This window comes from Squalius cephalus (genome assembly GCF_949319135.1).
Source record: "Squalius cephalus genome assembly, chromosome: 8".
Classification (NCBI taxonomy): Eukaryota; Metazoa; Chordata; class Actinopteri; order Cypriniformes; family Leuciscidae; genus Squalius; species Squalius cephalus.
In genome coordinates, this window is record NC_137129.1 from 8,810,686 (window position 1) to 8,833,139 (window position 22,454).

Below are 22,454 nucleotides of genomic sequence, written 5' to 3' on the forward strand. Positions count from 1 at the left end.
TCTTGGTGGATGAGTCATTACATGATGACTGATTTTTACGGCCACCTTCAAGATAACACATGAAATTATGGCGGAAGATAATGTGAAAAGTAATTGGGTGAAAATGACGTGCTGTCACCTGCAACTGAAAGAAAAAAATCAATCTTGTGATTTCTATTCTATAAAAGACACACAAAAAGATGTCTCTCTCTTCAAACAGCAAATTACCCAGAATGTTGGACTTTCAGTAGTCAAACAAAATGTGACTCATTTGACCTCATGAGGCTTTTCCACACCAGGATTTCTGTCCAGATCAGTGACTCATGTACGTAAAGGAAACGGCTCCCCTATGTGACATTTCTAATGTGCTAAGTGATAGTGCAGATGGAAGATGACTAAACTCTTGAAATATTTAAGTCGGTCACATGGTAGAAATCCACAGGAAGTTGGGAAATGACCTATTTACTTCCATCTCTACACCTGCTGACATAATCCACTGGAGTCTGTAATATAAAGAGTCAGATGTGTGACTAATTGTTTGTCCATTTCTAATGCATAAACTATTTATGTAGGAAACCATAGCACTAAGCATATGCCGCTTAAAGGGATTGTTCACCCAAAAATGTAATTAAAATTGTCATAATTTACTCGCCCTCAAGTTGTTCCAAACCTGTATGAATTTCTTATTTCTGCTGAACACAAAAGACCAAACATTTAATGGGACCACGTTGACCTCCATAATATGGAAGTCAATGGGGACCAAAAGCTGTTAGGTTACTGACAGTGTTTAACATATCATCTTTTGTGTTCACCAGAAGAAAGACATTCATACAGGTTTGGAACAACTTGAGGGTGAGTAAGTGATGACTGAATTTTCCCTTTGGGCGAACTATCGCTTTAAATGACTAGTACAAAGATGGAAGTCAGATTTTCCAGATTGCACAAGTCTGGGCTGGTTTGTCTTTATCTGCAGTGCCATCTGCTGGATCGGCTCGTGTGCTGGGATCTGGACAGTCTATCAATGGTCTAACATCATAGTTGAGGTTGGGGATTAGACCAGTTAGAATTGCATTTAACCTTTTTGTACTAGTTCATTTTTATTAATAATATTCAGACAGTAACATTAGATGGACCACATAATTTAACTAGGATCTTAAGATATAAGATCTACTACCTTGCATAAGGCAGTTTATGTTGATAAATTGGAGACTGAACTGGAAGCACCGAGCCCTGCGAATTTACCCTTTTTGTAGCTTTTACTAAAATAACTTTTCGCTGGAAAATGAAAGAAAGAAAAAACAATACATAAGTGCGATATATACATTAAAATGTCATTTTATAACATAAAATGAAATGGGTTCACAAATTCGATAGTGTTAGGCTTTCTTGCGTTAATAAATTTGGATAATGGGTTATATAAAATATTGGTTAATGGGGTTTTTTTTATGCCACAACATACTGTATGAGATGTCTTGATTTATCTATATGAAAAATAAAATGTATAAACTGTTTTACTTCATTGTTGTGAACATGATATAGTGTTCATTACTCCAACCAACGTTAGTGGTGGCCAAAATTGCATGCAGCTAAAATATAATATAAAGGTATCAATTTATGGTAAATTAAAATAGCCCTACTACTACAAGCCACTAATAGTCCAGTCATTTTATTGATGACAAAAGTTGAACAAATTGCAACAGAAGCAAACTCAACTGATTTTGTATCCTCAATATGTCCTGAGTAAGGAAAAAAAAAAAATTACGTGAATAGGGTAAAAATTTTAAACTTTAGATATCACTATGAAAATGACTGAGTTGATTACTTACATCAAGACAAACAAAAAATGTATTACAAGTTTTTTGAAATTGTTTGTTAACATGGACAAACGGTGCATAATCTAATTACGTATGTGCTAATTTGCATAAATACCACAACATATCTAAACATTGGGTATAGCCAGGTGAAAATGTCTTGTTGACATATAACAGTAAAATACTTAATGTTAAGGTCTGAATGGAACCCATTTAGGCTACCCATGAGCATTAATACATAGAGGCAGGAAGAAGTACTTTAGAAACCAGCCTTTATTCATTTTTAAGAGATTGGGTTTGGGGCTGGGTCCGACTGTTTCTGGGGGACGAGTCTGAGGGAAGAACAGGAGACAATGGTAAGGAGAATGCAGAAGACAAATGGTAAGTAAAATAAAAAGTGAATCCCCAGAAACAGTCCCACGGACCCAGCCCCAAACCCCATCTCTGCAATAATAATGAATAAAGGCTGGTTTCTAAAGTACTTCTTCCTGCCTGTATTAATGCTCATGGGTAGCCTAAATGGGTTCCATTCAGACCTTAACATTAAGTATTTTACTGTTATATTATATGTCAACAAGATTCAACAAGACATTTTCACCTGGCTATACCCAATGTTTAGATATGTTGTGGTATTTATGCAAATCAGCACATACGTAATTAGATTATGCACCGTTTGTCCATGTTAACAAACAATAAAAAAAAAAAACAACTTGTAATACATTTTTTGTTTGTCTTGATGTAAGTAATCAACTCAGTAATTTTCATGGTGATATCTAAAGGTTAAAATTTTTACCCTATTCACGTGAGAAAAGAATGAATAGGCGTATGAATAGGCTATATTTGGGTCTTTTTCAAAACTTTCCCCTAATGGGATTCTTCGGGGATTTTTTTTTTTTTTTTTACTCTGGACATATTGAGGATACAAAATCAGTTGAGTTTGCTTCTGTTGCAATTTGTTCAAGGTTGACACCCATTTTGGCTTAAAATGACTGGACTATAAACAGCGCTATTACATTTAGTCAACAAGCAAATTAAATTAATCCAACTGTAGTGCAGCTTCGTTGATTTTAAATGGGAGCTTGCAGTTTTTGTGGGCGTGGCTGCGTTAACAGACTGGACTCTCATTGGTCCAGCTCGCGTTCAGTGACGTGATCGCGACCGTTGAGATGGCTCTGACAACACCGAAGTGAGCAAGCGCTAAATTCAAAATTTTCAAACAGCTGAGGAGCGCGTGGCGTGTGAGAGAAAGCGGAGAGACCTTTACTCCCTCGCCAGACAAATAAAGAAGAAAAACATAAAGGATTGTGCTTTAATTTAAGCTTGTTGTAGCATATATTAACATGGACCCATTCACTGAGGTGAGTGTCTTTTGTGACAGCTTATTTGATCGTTAGATGATTAGGGAGGGTGTTGATTTAAAATAGCTCGCATCTAGTCGGCATCAACTGCATTTACCTTTATTTAGCGATAAAGTTCTCTTTTTTTGTCGTTACTTATTATTTTATTAACTAATTAAATTACGTATTCGCCTATAACTTCTTGTTTTGCTGTTTTGTTTACGTTGTAACGTTTGTGTAAAGCTAAGTTAATGCTCGTCTAAGTTACTTGGTCATAATGTAGCATATAATAAACATTAACTTAAGTTACCTTTACGTAACTTGCTTGCAATATAATTTAAACAAACTGTTGGTAAAAAAAACAAAACTTTTTTTGTCAGACTTGCCTCCACATTTTACTTCTATAATGTGTGACTTTAAATCACTTAACATCCTTTACGTCTTTTTGTTTTACCTATTTTTTTTGTATATTTTCTTCTAAGCCGTTGTTAACTGACTGTAAATGTGATACCTATTGTTTTTATTAAACATTTTCGTATCTTAATGCTAAGCAGGCTCTGAACAAGGACTGTGCTTTCAGTCTTTATGATATTTGCATTTAATATCTGTCTGCACTTAAATATCATGCATTCGAATATACAATGTTTTTGAATAAGGAAAAAAAAAGATTAGCTGTCAGGGCTGTGGCCATAACTTGCGGCTGGTTGAATACAGGAAGCCTAGTTTGACCAATAGGATTCATCTGCTGGGTCACATGACTAAATTCCATGGACATGAAATCCTCACTAACTGAAATTTCCATTCATTCCCTGGGAGACGGCCAACCAACAGCCACACTCCAGGAATGTGTTTGGTCTTGCTCAGTAACTGGGCTGTTAATCATGTGTGTGTGTGTGTGTGAGATGTTCTGCTAGAATGAGCTGTTGGTTTGTTCACATTTAGAAGATGAGAAGTGCAGATAAATGGGGCCGTGCATGAAAAAAGGATTTGAAACTTTAGATACTTGAATGTTATTTTAGTCTTTAACTCTTGGGTATCATTATGACTTTTTTTGTCATTAAATGAGTTGTTCATGGCATGCACACTTTCATTTTGTGTGTTTTAAGAGGTCTATATCTGTTTGTTTAAATATAAGCACTGTCAAGTGGGTTATAGTAATATAGTGAATACATGTCATTTTGCTCCCCCAGAAACTGTTAGAGCGCACACGTGCTCGTAGAGAGAATTTGCAGAGGAAGATGGCTGACAGACCAACGGCGGCCAACCGTCCAATGGCAAAAAGGACAAGGGATCCTCTAGCAGATACAAACAGTGTCATAAGTGAGCCGACCATTGAAAAAGGTTCAGTTTTGTTGAACTTTTTTGTTGCATGCTGTAGATGCACATCAGATGTTAGAGATGCCTGTAGATGTACATCAGATTTTACTTTTACTTGCATTCAAAATCCTTAAAAGATGTTTTCCTTCTTTTTTGGACAGCACTTCCCTCCTCCAAGCCGTCCCCCTCAAAGCGTCGTTGTTCAGATGAAAATACTCTCCTTACTGGAGAAGAAAACAAGCAACCGCTGGCCCTAAAATCGACAGCCTCTGAGCCCATGACAGACAAGAAGCCACCCCTGGCACCAAGCACTGTTCGTTCTGTGCCCGTGGAGCGTAGGTCTGCTCGTTGTACACCAGAACCAGAGGTGCTGCCCTCTCGACCTCCTCCAGACACTGAAAAGATGGTGGTGTGCCCTCCACAGTCTCCAGCAAAAAGCACAAATACTGCAATGAAGCACACTGCTTTAGATGGAGCCAGAGAGACTCAGAAAGATGTACCAACCAACATGAGATCTCGTCTACAGAGACTGGCTGAACAGAGGCAGTACTGGGACTCGGAGGGTAGGCAACTCTCTCTGACTACCTGAATGCATTGAACCTACTACAGATTACAGATCAATATGAGATTCACTATATTGAGGTAAAAGTGATAGCCCAGTATATTGGTTCAGGGTGATTGTTTTGTATTTGGCCTTTATTTAGGGATCACATCAGCCAACTGTGCCATTAATAGTGGTTGCAGTTTTTAGTTATCAGCAATGGACGATAGTCAAAGGGATACTCCACTTTTTTTGGAAATAGGCTCATTTTACAACTCCCCCAGAGTTAAACAGTTGAGTTTTACCGTTTTCGAATCCATTCAGCCGATCTCCGGGTCTGGCGGTACCACTTTTAGCATAGCTTAGCATAGATCATTGAATCGGACAGGACCATTAGCATCTCTCTCAAAAAAATGACCAAAGAGTTTTGATATTTTTTCTATTTAAAATTTGACTCTTTTGTAGTTACATCGTGTACTAAGACCGACGGAAAATGTAAAGTTGCGTTTTTCTTGGCTGATATGGATTTCTAGGAACTATACTCTCATTCCTGCGTAATAATCAAGAAACGTTGCTGCCGCACCATGAGTCCAGCAGGCGTAATGATATGACGCAGCGCCTGAAAATAGGTCTAATAGGTTAGACAAACTTAGTCCCGGTCACGTTGGAAGTTACCGAGCTGGGGACTATTTTCATACTGCCAGACCAAATTTTGATACCGCTAGACCCGGAGTTCGGCTGAATTGATTTGAAAACAGTAAGACTCAACTGTTTAACTCTGGGGGAGTTGTAAAATGAGCCTATTTCCAAAAAAAGTGGAGTATCCCTTTAAAGTTTTGTCTAATAATAGAAGGCAAATGCTAATATTATTATTTTAATGTACTGTCTTCTTTCAGAAAATACATATTTATATCATTAAAACATGTCTTTAAACATTTAATTCCACAAGTTCACAAATTTCTGCAAATCCATGGGTTGGAATGTAATGTCGTTAATTTTTAACTTTAGGATAAACACATTTATAAGGTTCTTCAGAAGACAAAAATCTAGACAATATGTGATCGTATTGAATAATAATTACTCTCAGGATGATAAATAAGCATCTAATTATTTATTAAAAACAAAATTGTGCTTTCAGGGACCTCAGAAACAGTCCCAGAGAGCGTAGTCATGTCTCCTCTGAAGTCTCAGAAAGTGGATCTCCCTCCTGCTGCTCCAACAAGCTCTGAGTTCCCTGTTGGAAGAAAGGGTAGGCTTGCAAACCTTGCCGCCACAATCAGCACCTGGGAAGATGACCTTGGACACCCACCTATTCGCCAGGACAATGCACAAGCACAGCCTGGCACGGCCTGTGTGCGCCTACCAGTCAGTAAAGTGACGAGTAACAGTGAGCGACTTCAGTCTGCCCGGCCAGCTCCACACAAGTCTGTTGACCAGCAGGTGGGTCAAGGCAACAACAGATCCTACCCTATGCTTTTTATTACATATTGTTTTATTTGGGCTGTCAATTGCTGAATGTTTTTTGTTGGTGAGGGGGGAAAAGAATCTTAAGACCTAGCATTTCAGTATATTATGGTGTTTTTACGTGAGTAAAAAGTTATAATGCTAATGGGAGATTTTTGTTCTTATAGCCAACAGTTTGTTATCCAGTTAAATCGGCCAGATTGGTTCCCCCTAGTCCTCAGAAGACCGAGTTGCCCCAGCCCAGACTTGCTCAAGCAGTTCCCTCTCCTGTTTCCAGCCCATTGAAGGTTTACTCCTCCACCCAGCCCTCCAGTCCACTTAAATCTTTGACCGCATCTCCCTCTAGTCCCCATAGAGGTTACATCTCTCAGAGCCCCCTGAAGAACCAGGGCCCATCTAAGTTGAATTCTGGAGCAACACTTAATTCAAGCCCTGCAAAACCAATTTTGACACCTAAACCCTCTTCTACTGCTGATGCTGCTGTGGTACCTCAGGGTCGTGAGAGGTTTAGCAAGGACACAACACCCTTACAGCACAAAGGCCCAGCTGGAACTCCTGGTCAGTGGAGTTTCTCTTATGCTCGTTATTGTTGGTGTTTAAACTGAAGTGCACGACTGTGGACTTATGTTTGCTTATGTTGACCTTTAGGTGGCGTCAAGTCATTTTTGGAGCGTTTTGGAGAAAGGTGCCAGGAGCGTAACCAGAACTCTCCCTCCACATTAGGAAGTCAAGGCCACACACCGATGGCTACTCCCTCTGCCGCCTCTAAGTCCAGGCTGCTCCAGGAGAGGCTGGGGGGGGGTGCCCAGGCCACCTCCACCACGGCTGTCCTCGCTCAGAAGCAGAAAATGGTATGTATTAACAATTTTAAGTGCATGTTTGTTGAATTGCATATGAAACATTAGCACTATATTTATTTATTTGTATTAATAGGAACGAGAGGCAGAACTGGCACAAATTCGTAATCGATTTCAAAAAGGCAACATGTTGAGGAGTAAAGAGGATCTCAGTGAGGTCATGAATGACCCTAAAAATGAGGTTTGCTATCATGTTTGCTGCTGCTGCTTGAAGATAGGACAGCATCACACAATCTGAGATTAGTCCATATTGTTGTATAATACATATTGTAAAAAAAAAAAAAAAAACACATCTGTTTTAGCTGTATGAAATGGTAAAATATGTTTTTACTAATCACAATTTCCTTGTCTCTATTTAATGTTTATTTAATTATTTATCTGTTTATTTTTACTCAGTAATTTTACCCTGTTCTTGCTAGGAAAATATTCATATAGCTGACATGGCATAAAACCAAATAAATAAACGCTAATATTAAAAGAGCAATATTGAATACAACATGCTTTTAGCGGAAATTTAAATTAGCACTTTGATTTGAACTATTCATTTTTCCAGAAACCACTGAGTTTCTGTACTTTATAAACCCAGTACTTTAATTTTAAGCAATGGGTAGAAGAACTTAATGTTACCATTTTTTTATCCTCAGACAATTGAACTGCCTGTACAGAGTCAGACTTCTGTGCCACTGCGTGATGATGAGCCTTCTTCACCAGTGCCTGAAGTATTCAACAGCCCTTCTAAATCTAGTGGAAAAGGTATTTTATCATATAAACCATTATACAATTTAATGCTCTGTGCTTCTAAAGCATCAGGCCACTGTTCTGTTGACTATTGTTAATTAGCCACACTCCGCCTATGCTGTGTTTTCATCTGGTTGTTTTGTTTGCTGTAACACTTTAGTGGCCCTCATGTTTATTGAAATATGAGTAGTTAAACACATTCTGTCCTCTTTTAGACATAGAGTGTGCTCTTCCAAGCCCTAAGAAGAAAGTTGAAATCTTAGTAGAGATGCCTACAGTGAAAGAGCAAGAGGAAGTGAAAGAGCAAGAGGAAGTGAAAGGTATGTCTATAAGACAGATGTAGTGTAGGTTATGCTGTGTTTTCTTCGTATTGAGACGTTATTTGCTTTAACAGTTTAAACTTTTGTTTTCATCACTCTTTAGTGACAAAAGACCAGGCTAATTAAATAATTATTTGCTTTTTTACTTTATTATAATGTTATTATTTTTTCTATATTCATGTTGGTACTAAAATCCATGTATGTTCTTGTTCAGCACTTTGAAGATATTCAATAAACATATCTCCATATGTATGCATCAGTCAGAGTATTTCAACCAAACAACTATTGCCAAGTAGATGTTTAATGCTAGAAGTTAAATGCACTTAATATGAAGTTAAAAATAATCATGATATCATATTTTCATGAAGTATTATGTTTTTATATCCATTGTGAATGAATTCTAATTTAGATTAGATCTCTCATACTTTCATTTTGATATTCACAAAAGAATTCTTAATTCTATTTCCCCTGAAATCATGGTATTGTGAAAATTGTACATTGCTAATTCCCATGACATGTTTTTGATAATGGATGTTCTTGTTGTCGTCATTGCAGAAGAAGAGGAAATGCATGAGATTGAGATGAACGTGGATGGCTCTGTTAACTCTGAGGTGATAAATGGGCTGTTTGATGGAATACTGGAGGAAAATGAGGACCGAAGTGATGAAGAGGATGAAGATGCTCTGAATATCTCCTCCATGTCACTCCTTGCTCCGCTTGCAGAGACCGTAGCAGCTGTGGTCAAGAGTCCAGAAAGAAAGCCTATGGTGAGCCCTGATGATGTTACGTTTTAAGTTAAACAGTGATAACACCAAATAATCTGATAACTAGTTACATTCCTCAATTTAACTTTTATTTTGGTCCAGACATCGACTCCTGCCAGCTCATTCATTGAAAAGAGTTCCACCCCTGAGAATGTATCAAGACCCAGTAAGTTCCAAAGGACACGCATGCTACGAGCTGGGTCATCTGACAGCGTCGATGTCATAGATGAGCAGCAAAACCAGAACCTTCCTTACAGGTACGCATCTGCTCGTCTCTCTTCAAGCAACATTCAAACTGATTTGTTCAGTATTAGTTGTATAACCAGTTGTTTAATGAGTGGTTGTTTGATTTCAGCATTGATGCCTACAGATCCACAAGGGTCAAGACCGAGTCTGAGAGGCCTCATGTTAAACAGGTGATCGTGAGGAAAGAGGATGTTTCTCAGAGGAAGGAGATGAATGGGAGTCCCAGTCACATCAACATCAAGCAGAAAATGAAGGTCCGTTCAGTAAAGTTTTTTTTTTTTTTTGTCCCTGTCAATTAAAAACTAAAATATGTTTGTTTGTTTTTTAAACAATGTGTTATGTTGTGCATACCATATATTTAAAATACTGCCTTTAGCAGATGATTTTTATCTAAATCAAGTAGAGGAACATAAGCGATTTGTCACAGAGCCAGCAATATACAATGGTTGCTTTATTGGAAAACAAGCTATAGCAGAGAATTGCAGATAAGGAAAAAGGATTTGTATATATGGAAGAAAATATGCAATATATATTATATGTGCTGGAACCTGGTAGTTTGACTTAGATCTGAGGGGAATTTATGATGCCATGTTGTGTTCTCAGATGTTGACCAATGAGATGAACCTGCAGCAGACTGTGATCCATCAGGCTAGTCAGGCTCTCAACTGCTGCACAGATGAAGAACATGGGAAAGGATCTCAGGTGGAGGCTGAGGCTGAAAGATTGCTGCTTATTGCCTGTAAGTGATACTTTCCGTATTGCACCCTATGGGTGAATATCAGAATTATGTCTTAGACTTGTAGTAATCACTTCTATTGTCTGGCCTCAGCTGAAAGGAGGGCCGGCCTCAAGGCTGAGATGGACAGACTAAAAGCAGAGGGTCCAATGGCCCAGAAGAAAAGCACAAGCAGTGACCAGGATATGGGTATACCTGCTTCTAAAGGGTCCATCTCACTGCTGGAGCTGCGACTCCCTCTAAAGGCCGACTTTATCTGCTCTTCCTCCAACAAGCCTGGTAGGAAAGTTTCTGTATTTATGTATAGCTACTTTTTGTTTTGCGTCTTCATGCCCAATCAGACACTCACTCATGTCATCTTTTTGATGCAAGATTGTGGAAACCATTACTTCTTTGTGATGATCCGTGCTGGAGCCGAGAACACAGTGGCTACTCCACTTGCAAGCACACGCTCTGGTCTAAGTGGCGATGCTTTGACCTTCACCACCAAATTCACTTTGTAAGTGTAATTTCCTATCAAACCACTCTTGACATCCCTGTCATCTCAGTATAGTGTTTTTCATGTTACTTTCTGCAATGTGCAGGTCTGATGTCTCTAATGACTTTGAGATTGATATTGAAGTCTACTGTTTTGTAAGTACAGCTTTTTCATGTACTTTCAAGTGAAATGCATGTTTGAATACAAATTATCTTCCTTTATCAGAAAGATTTAGTAAATGTTTGTTTTTCTCTTAGGTTCAGAAACGGGAGCTGAACTCTGACAAAAGGAAAAAGCCCAAGTCAAAGGTAGATCTTAGTTGTACTATATTACAGTGGCTCAGTATACATGGAAGTTTAGTTTGTAAAACTTTAACAACTTACTAAGTTTTAATGAACGCTACTCTAAAGAGCAGTGGTCAGCGTGTCCAGATTCTCCTGAGCCATTTCCATGACATGGAAGCATGCTTGTTGGTATGCGGTTTCAAAATCATCACTTGCTGGTGTGCAGGCAGTTGATTAGATTTTAAACAAATATTTTTAATATCTAGTCTAGTCAGTCTAAACAGTGCACGGTGAAGGGTATTTTTATTCATTTGTTAATGTGTTCGTTAAAAGGCCTTTTTTTTTCTGTTTCAATTGTACTTTATAGACATGTTTGTGTATAATGAGCTCTTATAAATATTGTTCACTGTATTTTACATTGAAATAAACTTCTCTCCCCAGGCTATCACACCAAAAAGGTTCCTCGCCATCTCTGTAAGTAGCCAATTCACTTAAATTTCAAGACTTTCAAAACTTATTTCAAAAACATTACAAAATCAAACCAACCCTGAACTTTTAAATGGTAGTGTAAGTGTAAAGTAAATGCCATGAGTATTAACTTCATAGTATCCAAATCATTATTCCATATACCACTAGAGTTACATTGTGATTATACAAAGAAACTCAAACATGATGCTCAAAAGAAAAAGAAAACCATGTTTTAAATGCTTTGGTCAATAATCAGCAAAAACGGCAGACTGTTGCAAAACTATCAAAAATCTGTTTTCAAGGCCAAATTCATTCTTTCTCTGGGAAAAAATCCAGTCTTTCATCTTTATTTAAGGTTAATTAAGGGATTTAATCTCTGAAACCTAGACTGCACCAAATCTTTATAAGTTTTCTTTATAAAATTTAGGGATGGGACGATTACCGGTTTCACTATAAACCACGATAAAATGTACTGACGGTTAGTATTACTGTTTAAAATTGAATTATCATTAAAACCGTGTTTGATTATCGCGATTTTAATTACTCACTCTAAATCCTGTCCAGCCCAGGCTGACGCAGCCGCAGCGCGCAATGTTGTTTTTTTATTCGAGAAGGCATGGCGGAAGGCAGATTAATGTTTTAAATCTTACATGATCACAAAAATATTATAAAATCTAACTCGGTAAACAATTAATCAACTCTGATTTCATTTTCAATACAATCGAAAACGGAGACGCAAGACGGCAAGTTGTTGATGTTGTTGATTTTCAAATAGAAAACTTGTTTGAAATGTTTTCAGTGTGAGCATCAGTTATTTTTGAACACTTTCATCTCGTTTTAACAAAATCGTGATAATATTGATAATCACGATAATTTTGGTCACTATTATCGTGATATGAAATTTTCATACCGTCCCATCCCTAATAAAATTCTTCTCCCTTGGCCAAATAAAAACAATATAAACAATGAAACTATCTATAACTGTTTGTATAAGCCTGTAGTTCCTCATCTATCTGTAAACAATCATTTCACCACGTGCATGATTTGTTCTTTGTTCAGCATTTAATATCGCAGTGCCATAACATTATTTGGTTTTAAATGGGGTTTTTTTCTGAAACTGTTTGCCTTCTCCATTTATTTATTATAGAAGAGCAACCTCCAAACACCTGGTGAGTATTAATTTCCATTTAAATGTAGTTCAATTCAACTAACTTTTTAATGGTTGTTATTATTAAATTAATTATTTTGTGTATTTATTTTCAGTTATGGCTAGCCCTGGTGGTCCAAATGCAGTGCGCACCAGTAGCTTTGTACTCGTTGGATCACACAAGCTAACTCTAGCTTCCATTGGGAAAAACAAATTTCCGTTGGAGAAGGTACTTTCCTCCCTTTGCGTCCTTTTTGATATCAACTCTTGCACAAATGAAATACTAACTCCACCACCTGGCGAAACACTAGATGTAATGCTTGCTGGCGTCAGAGAGGGAGAGGTTCAAGCACAGCGCTAGTGTTCACACCAGCCTAATACAGTTAACACTACTCTTGTTTTTCTTGCATAGCGCTGCCTTTTGCATTTGCCAGACTCTTTCACATGCAGTCATTTCTCTCTTTTAGATCAAATATGAAAGGAGTGAAAGAGAGCTGCTCAGTGACATGTTTCACAACAAGGTTGCTATATTTGCTGTGTTTAGTAACACGGGTTGTTATGTGTCTGAGAATTTAGCTAACAAGGCTTGGTGTCTTTTTGGTAATACTCATTGTCACTTTAAGCTGCTTATTTATAATCCTGTGTGCACATCAATGTCTTTGTATTTGTGTGTGTGCTAGTTCTGTTTTCTTTATTCCTTCAGGCAAATGTATAGCCTCTAATGTATCTTGCTCTCTCTTGCTTGAAATGATGCTTCTGTTGGATATCCTTGTGCTCCAGTTCTTAGTGTCCTATCTCACTACAGGTACCTTTCCTTTGTCCTTTGGAGGGGCACGTTTACCTGAAAATGCATTGTGAGGTTGGCTCACGGATAGAGGAAAGGGGCTTCCTGGTGAGTCTTTATTCTGAAAGTCCAAAGAATGATAAAAACATAGTTCTCCTTCCATTAAATATCCAGTCATTGCTGGATAAACTAGATCAGTAGATAACCAGGACCCAGTTGTCCAAAAGTAATTGGCTATTGGATTGGATCAAATCTTGAAAATGTGTTAAAATAATTAAATAAATAAAAAATAAAAATGAAAAAAATATTTTGAGATCAGATTAGATCATAAAATCAAATCCATCAGTTTGTGTTCAAAATGTTTTAGTAAGATTGGGATACCTTTAATCCAGAGAATCAGGATTTTCCTGATCTTTGCAGAAAGTGTAATAACTTTAAAACTGGTCAAAAATGTACAATACAATATTTTTTTATTTTATTTATTAATATATTTTAATTAGGAGATGGAAGGAAAATTCATTTTAATGATTTTGCGTTCTCTTGTAAATGTTTTGCGTTCCCCTAGGAGACTTACTTTTGAAAACTTTTGAGTTCTTTGCGAATTAATGCAGTTTCTTGGTGGAAAAAAAACTTTTACGAGAGAACACAAAAGCGTTAAAATATATCATTCTCATTTTATTCCCCCCATCACCATGTCCCTTCAGTGCCTCTGTAGGGGTCTGATTGTTTAAAGGAAATTGAAAATGGAAGGGGGTGTTTGTTTGTTTTAGTTTTCTTTCTCCTCAAATAAAACACTTAGTGACCCCACGCTGAGTCATCTTCTATAGTAGGCTAGCAGCCTACATTGTGAAATATAACCCCATTTGGAGCACTAGTAATCCAGATATGGTAATATGAAAAGGTGTGTATCTGGATCAGGGTGATCCAATCCTATTTTGCTTTGGAAAAATTGGCTCTTAAGTGAGATGGATTACCTAATATTGGATAGAAAAACAATTCTTGTTTATACTGGGATGGTTTTGTGTGATTGTTAGTGAGGTTGTCTTTTATTTCCAGACTATGTTTGAGGATGTCAGTGGATTTGGAGCCTGGCACAGGAGGTGGTGTGTCCTTTCAGGATACTGCATCTCTTATTGGACCTACCCTGATGATGAAAAACGGAAGGTAGGCCTACTATAATGGTTTCGTTTTTTTAGATGCTCTTTTACATAGCATTAAAATGAACACGTTCTTCCTTTTGCAGAATCCAATCGGTCGTATTAACCTTACCAACTGTACCAGTCGTAAAGTGGAGCCGGCAAACAGAGAGTTCTGTGCCCGGCCCAATACCTTTGAGCTCATCACTGTGAGACCACAGAGAGAAGATGACAGAGAGACCCTGGTCAGCCAGTGCAAGGACACACTGTGTGTTACAAAGTAAGACCCAATTAACAAATGTGAATTCATCTGCTTTGATGAAGATCAAGTCCTAAATCAAAACATGACTTTGTAATATGCAGGAACTGGCTGAGTGCTGACACTAAGGATGAGAGGAATCTGTGGATGCAGAAGCTCAACCAGATCTTGGTGGACCTGCGCATGTGGCAGCCAGATTCATGCTACAAACCCATGTGAGCCTGCTCTCATCTGACACCAAGGGCCAGACATATCCTCGTCTGACTTTCACATTGACTGCGTACATGTCTGATTTGGAAGTGCAATATGGCATTACAGTTACAGTGCGTTTACAGATACATTTTACAAGTTCTTCATTATAAATTTGACAAAAGTCAAATGTATATGCGTAAAAAAAATCAATAAAGCCATAAATGAAAAGACTTTTCGGTATTAAAGAACAAAATGCTTTGCCTTACAAGGGTTTTCAGGTATGTTCTAGGTATTTGTGTAAATTAGCATGGCTTTCTTAAATACTAATGAAAGTTTGTTTACTTTGTTAAATTGTTGATTTTATGTGTATTTAAATGTGTTTTGCATTACTGCTGTCTGCTGAGATACCTGCTGTATTCTTCAAGACCAGCACGACAGGATGCAATTTCCTACATTTTTGAATGAACCATACACTTAATGTCATTATTTTGTGGTGACACATTTGATTCCTATTCGAAGTTGAACTTCAGAAACCCATGATATTTTGTAAGCAAGGTATATATGCTGTCATAGGGATGACTTGCTCGTCCGTCATGGGAATCAGAATTTTATTTTAATAACTAAAGGGTTTGGTTGGATTGTGGAGTTATAAAAAATTATATTTATATCTTTTTGTTTACTTTAAGTACAGAGTGGAGAGCACACTTGGATAACCAAAGGGAATGGGGTTTTTTTTTCCCCTCTTTTTTGGACATTTATGGGCAATGTGGTTCAAACACTGCAGACAATTCAAAACACAATTAGATCTTTGTCATAACAGCTCTTCATCTAAGTTTCTGCAATAACACTATGATGAGGGATATGAGCCTTCATAAGAATACAAATACAAACTGCATCTGTCAGATATTTTCCTTTTTTATTGAAAAGGAAAATGCCCCAATACATGCTTTTTCCATTGCTAGATTACTTTGCAATATTTGTGATCTAAAATATATTTATCATGCACATCCCCTATTTTCTGAACTCTACACCATATGTATATTTTTGTGTTTGCTTTACTTTTATATGAACATTTTATAACTTTTTAAATTGTTATAATACCTTACTCTAGATTTATTAACTTGTATCCAAAATGTTTGTTGAATAAGTGACATTTACAAAAGCTTTTTTTTTTTATTGGCACCACATATAAAATACCAAAATGCAGCCACTACCACTGTAGTAACCCCAAGGCACTTTAGTGTAATGACTTAAATTGGCTGTTTTGTGTGTTATGTATCTTAAACACTCCAAATGTGTATTACACAGAGCAGCAGTTTAAATAAAACAAGCTTTTGACAACATGCATGCCATCTGTTTCTTACAGTTGTTTTGTGTGTGTGTGTGTGTGTGTTTGTTTTTTGTCACTATTGTTGAAGTAGAAAGATATTTTAATTTTAAGATGCATGTTTTATACCTTTGCAAGTCAATCTTGATGCTGATGTTCCATCTTATGTTTGCATTAATTTGTCGTCTCAAAGTATTTTGTTAGATTAGAAATGTTTAGAATGAGTAAATATCTTTTTAAATACTGTATGAGTAACCTGCTGAATGTTTGTCATTACTTTTCATTAGCATTGTCCTTACAATGATCTATTGAACAGTGTTATTGTGAATCAAAATAAACATAAAAATATGTTTATGAATTGAAATTAAGCAAAAATAAATATTAGGTGAACATCAGCTGAAACGAAAATTAGAAATACCTGGTCAACTAACTGAAATTTAAAATAAATATTTATAAATAATATAACAGTACACAAATGATACTAAAATAATTCATAAATCCATCAAACTATTGTAAATAGTATATAAATAATACAATTGAACAAAAACCTGCTAAACTAATAGTTCTAGTTTATTTAGCGTTATCAATGTACTTTTATGGTCTGGTACTCTGGTTAATATAATGTAATAGTCATGAAGTTGGAAGAATAAAAGCGGAATGATAACCTTTGTACAGTCTAATGTGGGTAATAATGTGTCGTTTTAGATACGGATATCTTTAGCCTTATGTTATCTATACTTTTAAAATCTTTTTGATGTGCAATGTCACTTCAGGACAAATCCCGGATATTAGATGATGTTGAGGTATTCGATTTTTTTCCAATAAGCTCGCGCTGTTGATGATCGGCGTGTCATTGACCAATCAGATTAGCGGTCTGCTCCTAGAAGGCGGGCCTTGGATTCCATAGTCAGCAATCGGAGGCGTTATCACTTCCTTTCCCGGCTGAGTGAGTTTGCGGACGTGAAGTGTGTAGTGGTGGAGAGACGTGTCTTTAGTTCGTTTACACCTGTAACCATGGCCCCCAGCGCGCAAGCGGATGATACTGTCTCCGGTATACGGAAAGGCATTCGAGCCATTCTGCTCGGCCCACCCGGAGCAGGGAAGGGGACGCAGGTGAGAGTTCGTGCGAAGGGCCGCGTGGCTCATTTAGATTTAACCGTTCAGCAGAAGCAGGATAGATAGTAAGGAGGTGGTTCAACTTCACCCCCCCCAAAAAATAAATATGTTGTCAGTTACATATCCTCATGCTATTCTAAACCATTACAGACTTATTTCTTCTGTGAAAAACAAAAGCAAAATGTTAGACAGAATGTCACCATTCACTTTCATTGATATTTTTCCATATAATGAAAGTGAATGGCGACTGAGCCTGTCATTCTGCCTAACTTTCTTTCTGCTCCACGGAAGAAAAAAAGTCATACATGTTTGGAATGACATGAGGGTAAATGACGGCAGGTTATACTTTTTTTTTTTTTTTTTTTTTTTGGTTGAAATACTCACTGAACTCCGCTAAACCCAACATTATGCCATGGGAACCAGCTTGTGTCACTATGTTACTGTCTCTTTAAGAGCAGTCAGTGCCCTGTTGCCCTGGGCTTTATCAGACTGTTCATTCAGTGCAAATGTGGAATGATCTATGTGACAATCAACACATGTAAGTTGGTGACCACTGGGAAAGTTACAAAGACCATGAAACTCATCTTTCACATCAATCAGCAAAGCATTCTTGGTTTGCAGTGCTGCTTGCTGATATTGAGCAATATTGTTGCACATCAGTAAAATAGTTCAAACTTGGCTAATGAATGTGGTTACAACATAATAGTTTTCATCATATGTACACTACCGTTCAAAGGTTTGGTAATGTTTTTAGACTCTTATGCTCACCAAGGCTGTATTTATTTGATCAACAAACAGTCATGTTGTGAAATATTACAATTTAAAATGGCTCTTTTCTATTTGAATATATTTTAATTTATTTCTCTGATGGCAAAGCTGAATTTTCAGCATCATTACTCCAGTCTTCAGTGTCACATGATCCTTCAGAAATCATTCTAATATGCTGATTTGCTGTTCAAGAAACATTTCTTAATATTGTCAATATATATGTGTATATATATATATATATATATATATATTATGTATGTATCCCCATACAGGCACCCAAGCTTGCAGACAAGTACTGTGTGTGTCATTTAGCTACTGGGGACATGCTGAGGGCCATGGTGGCATCTGGATCAGAACTCGGTCAGCGTCTAAAGGAAACCATGGATGCTGGCAAACTGGTAAAATGAATAGATAATCAGTGTAAACAATTATATATTTTTTTTAATATTTAAATTCTGACACTACTAGATTTGTTCTTCCCCAGACTTGAATCTCTGTTCATCACCTTTCCTTTAGGTGAGTGATGAGATGGTGGTGGAGCTCATAGACAACAATCTGGACACTCCTGCATGCAAGAATGGATTCCTGCTGGACGGTTTCCCCCGTACCGTCAGACAGGCAGAGATGGTGAGGACTTCTACAATCTGTGAACAACTGACTCTTCGTATGTGTCTATAAAGGCCCGTTCACACCAATGACGATAACTACAACAATAAAGATGAAGATATAGCTCTAAAAATCGTTCTAAATGTAAAAGAATAACACAGTCCACAACTGTAAGGATAACGGCACAGAGAAACGATATCGTTGGAATCACTTTCAGAGCGATGAACGATAAAAACATTTAACAGCCAATCAGAATCCATCCTGCTTTAAAGAGCTCGAGCATCAGGCGACAAAACTGCAGCGAATACTTCTAGTCAAGTCATCTTCATTTATATAGCGCTTTTAACAATGGAGGTTGTTTCAAAGCAGCTTTACAGAGATAAACGTATAATTTAAGGTAAGATTGTTTTGGCTTTACAGCGGTTCTTTAATAAAGCCATTTTCCAGCTAAAGTTAGTTTTGATTGATTCGCGTCCGTCGCAACGATCATTTGTTATTAAATTAGGGGCCGCTAAACCCAACGTTATCGTTCGTTAGCATCGATATCTAGCGTCCACACCTCCTATCGTTCTTGGTGTGAACGGACCTTAATACAGTCCTCGATTTTGTCCACCACAATCTGTCAACCTGTACTGTACATCTTTCTCATTTCTAGCTGGACGGCCTCTTGGAGAAGCGTAGTGAGAAACTGGACTCGGTGGTTGAATTCTCCGTTGATGACTCCCTGCTAGTACGCAGGATCTGTGGGAGGTATGAGGATGGAGGGACATTGTATTGGAGCCCTTCATCACTAATGTAGTCTAATAGCTCAGTTTAGTTTAATGAATAGGGAATGCACTGAATACAACATCACACTCATTCCAAGAATAAGAGAACACATATTCTTGGTAGGTCATACAAGAGGTCAAAAACATTTGGCTCTGTAATATTTAATGAGGGAGGTGGCAGGAACATTTTTCATTACGCAGTTTTCATTGGAACTCAATAAGGAAGTGGAATTACAACATAAGTAGTGACAATCTTTTCTTCCAAATTGTGACACACTGTACATTCAAGTGTAACGGATTATTGGAAAAGAAAAAATGTAGAGCGGGGACTTGGTTCTTCTATGCATCTGTTGTTGGGTTCTTGAGATGTGGATGTTACACTCAAAAGTAGATGCAGATGAACTTGAGCTTGTAGGGACGGAGTTTAAGTCGTTTCACCGGAAGGTTCAGTTATATTTTAATTAAGCATTACGAGTTAAAATTTTTAAAAACAAATGAAACATGCACAGTTGTAATAGTCTTTTCTTGCCTATTGTCATGTATATCCAAGTGAAACGGCTTCTCAAACAAGTAAAAATGTAGAGCGGGACTTGATTTTGGAATGAGTGGATGGTTGTGGTTTGCTATTGGTCGATCTCATGTGAGTGACAGGTTGTCCCGCCCTTGTGCGAGTAAACACGTCATCAGAGACGAGAAGAGATGTCGCTGTAAGACGAAGTTATTCTGATTAAAGATTGAGGGCACATGAATGCAATATTCCATAAACAAATAAGTGTGTGTGTATATAATGTATAATGTATATATACCATTACATTCCTCAGGCTCATTCACCAGCCCAGTGGCCGATCTTACCATGAAGAGTTCAACCCCCCCAAAGAGCCTATGAAAGATGATGTGAGAAACAAAACTGTTCAGATTCTTATTAATATGGCATCTTCGAGCATTGCTATAAAGTTTTGTTCTGATCCATATATCCACAGGTGACCGGTGAGCCTCTTATTCGCCGCAGTGACGACAACGAGACGACCCTGCGCTCCCGCCTGGAGTCGTATCACCGGATGACGTCTCCTCTAGTGCAGTACTACAGTACCCGTGGCCTGCACACTGCTGTCGATGCTTCTCAGTCCCCCGACCTCGTCTTCGCCTCCATCCTCGCCGCCTTCTCTGCTGCTACCTGTAAAGATCTCGTTTATTTTGTCTAAATCATCATCTCTGCATACCCTCTTTCCTAATATGCATTATAACACTTCTCATGTTTTGTCTTTAGTTTTGATTCATCTGCTGTTTATTGAGCAATGGATAACAGAGCTCTTGACAAAAAAGAGGCTATAATATATATGATTGTAGAACTCAGAATAAATGTAAAGTCTCCCATGATCAAGTTCAGACTTCATATACTGAAGGCTCTTAAGCACTTTTTGTTCAAACCAGACACCTGTAAAGAGGTATGGTTATTTCATTTGCACCATTTACAAAGTGAAATGTGAAAAATAATTTATAAGAACAGGAATCATTTCTAATTCACTTTTCTAGTAGACTTGGATCTTGTAGTATTGCTTGATATCCAGTAGAGGTCGTGTGAATACTTGGTTTGATTGCTGAATGTAAAATAATAATAAAAAACATTTGAATTAATTGCTTTATTAGTAGGGCTGTCAAACGATTAATCGCATCCAAAATAAAAGTTTGTGTTTACATAATATGTGTGTGTGTGTATGGAGTATAATTATTTTCTATATATAAATACACACATATGCATATATATTTAAGAAAAATGTGTTATTTATATATAAAATATTTATATATAATATAAATTATATATAATATAAATATATATACACAGTATATACATGCAAATATTTCTTAAATATATATATGCATGTGTGTGTATTTATATATAGAAAATAATTATACACGGTACACACACATATATTATGTAAACACAAACTTTTATTTTGGATGCGATTAATCGTTTGACAGCCCTATTTATTAGTTAATATTTCTTAATTAATGTCCTGAGTTGAATCGTTCATTTACTTGTGGACTTTTTTTCTTTTTTTTTCTGCAGCTGTATGAAATCCAGTTTCTCCCATCCAGGTTGATCCAGATGTGAAAATAATGGATGGGGGGAAAGGGGGAAGCTGGAAGTGTCTCTGATGTTAATAATCATTCCTTGTAGTGATTGTTTTTTTTGTAATGAACACAGATTTGACTGAAAACCAGTTGATTACCTCCAATAAACTTGGGAGACTATTTTGTACAACCTTACATGAAGGTTTTGATTCGTTGTGTTTCTGTATTACTGTCCAAATACTGGATGGTTCGTTCTCTTCTTAATTTTGTGACTTCGAGAACACTTTCTGAAGTTTGTGAGACAGAATATATATATTTGTTTTCTAGTTATGCTCTTAAAATATTCACAAATCGATCAATCTGGCTGACGCACTGGTTTAAATGATTCAGTGAAATGGTCCGTATCAAAAACGTAAAACATTTTTAAAAAGTGTGCACTATAATAACCGACACCTGGAAAAGCCATTTATTATTCAAATGATGTATTCACTGAAATGAAGAATCTTGTGGTAAAAAATGTGAGATACATACTATTAAAACTATTTAAAAAATATGCACTTTTTACATATTTTGTTTGTATTAGGAGAAATATAAAATCAGTGGTTCTGAACCTTTTAGGCCCCAGCTGTTCAAAGGCCTTCCTGTCTAAGCTAATTTGACCATTGGTACTTCTGATGAAATAATGACCAACTAAAAAAATGTCAGTTTAATGCTGTAATACTCTTTTATTGTTTTTAAATTTTAGCAATTAAGATTTTAAGGTTATTGGTCTCCCCTCGAAGTTCGCTGAGCGGACTAATGAGCCTCTCAGATTGAGAGAACCACTGTTTTACATAATTTAATATTAATATTTAAAAATATTTTCCGTGTTTGCCACTGAACTGTACTAATAATACACAAAATATTTTAAAAATACGTTTAAAAGACTCGACTTAAACA

General features: G+C 37.0%; 2 protein-coding genes across 6 annotated transcripts; both read left to right on the plus strand.

Annotated features, from left to right (window-relative positions):
- Positions 1-2,967: 2,967 nt before the first annotated feature.
- Positions 2,968-16,203, plus strand: anln (anillin, actin binding protein). 4 transcript variants are annotated; one of them, XM_079878751.1, is made up of 26 exons: positions 2,985-3,148; positions 4,318-4,468; positions 4,606-5,007; positions 6,124-6,425; positions 6,617-7,007; positions 7,098-7,300; positions 7,383-7,487; positions 7,951-8,059; positions 8,260-8,364; positions 8,920-9,131; positions 9,231-9,385; positions 9,484-9,628; positions 9,978-10,113; positions 10,204-10,389; positions 10,483-10,609; positions 10,695-10,743; positions 10,846-10,896; positions 10,999-11,061; positions 11,314-11,346; positions 12,488-12,509; positions 12,604-12,716; positions 12,955-13,008; positions 13,293-13,379; positions 14,328-14,435; positions 14,515-14,687; positions 14,771-16,203. In XM_079878751.1, the coding sequence occupies exons 1-26, from the start codon at positions 3,131-3,133 to the stop codon at positions 14,883-14,885; spliced, it is 3,615 nt and encodes a 1,204-aa protein (XP_079734877.1). In that variant the 5' UTR covers positions 2,985-3,130; the 3' UTR covers positions 14,886-16,203. The 4 variants fall into 4 exon arrangements, with proteins under 4 accessions (XP_079734880.1, XP_079734877.1, XP_079734878.1 ...); XM_079878752.1 differs by lacking the exon at positions 12,955-13,008; XM_079878753.1 differs by lacking the exon at positions 10,999-11,061.
- An 877-nt stretch (positions 16,204-17,080) lies between these two features.
- On the plus strand, positions 17,081-22,060 carry ak2 (adenylate kinase 2). Of its 2 annotated transcripts, none has more exons than XM_079879333.1 (7): positions 17,081-17,298; positions 18,342-18,467; positions 18,586-18,696; positions 19,331-19,425; positions 20,264-20,336; positions 20,423-20,618; positions 21,511-22,060. In XM_079879333.1, the coding sequence occupies exons 1-7, from the start codon at positions 17,200-17,202 to the stop codon at positions 21,516-21,518; spliced, it is 708 nt and encodes a 235-aa protein (XP_079735459.1). In that variant the 5' UTR covers positions 17,081-17,199; the 3' UTR covers positions 21,519-22,060. The 2 variants fall into 2 exon arrangements, 1 of the variants encoding a protein (XP_079735459.1); XR_013822051.1 differs by having other exon boundaries at positions 17,090-17,298; positions 20,423-21,079; positions 21,423-22,059.
- The last annotated feature ends 394 nt before the right edge of the window (positions 22,061-22,454 follow it).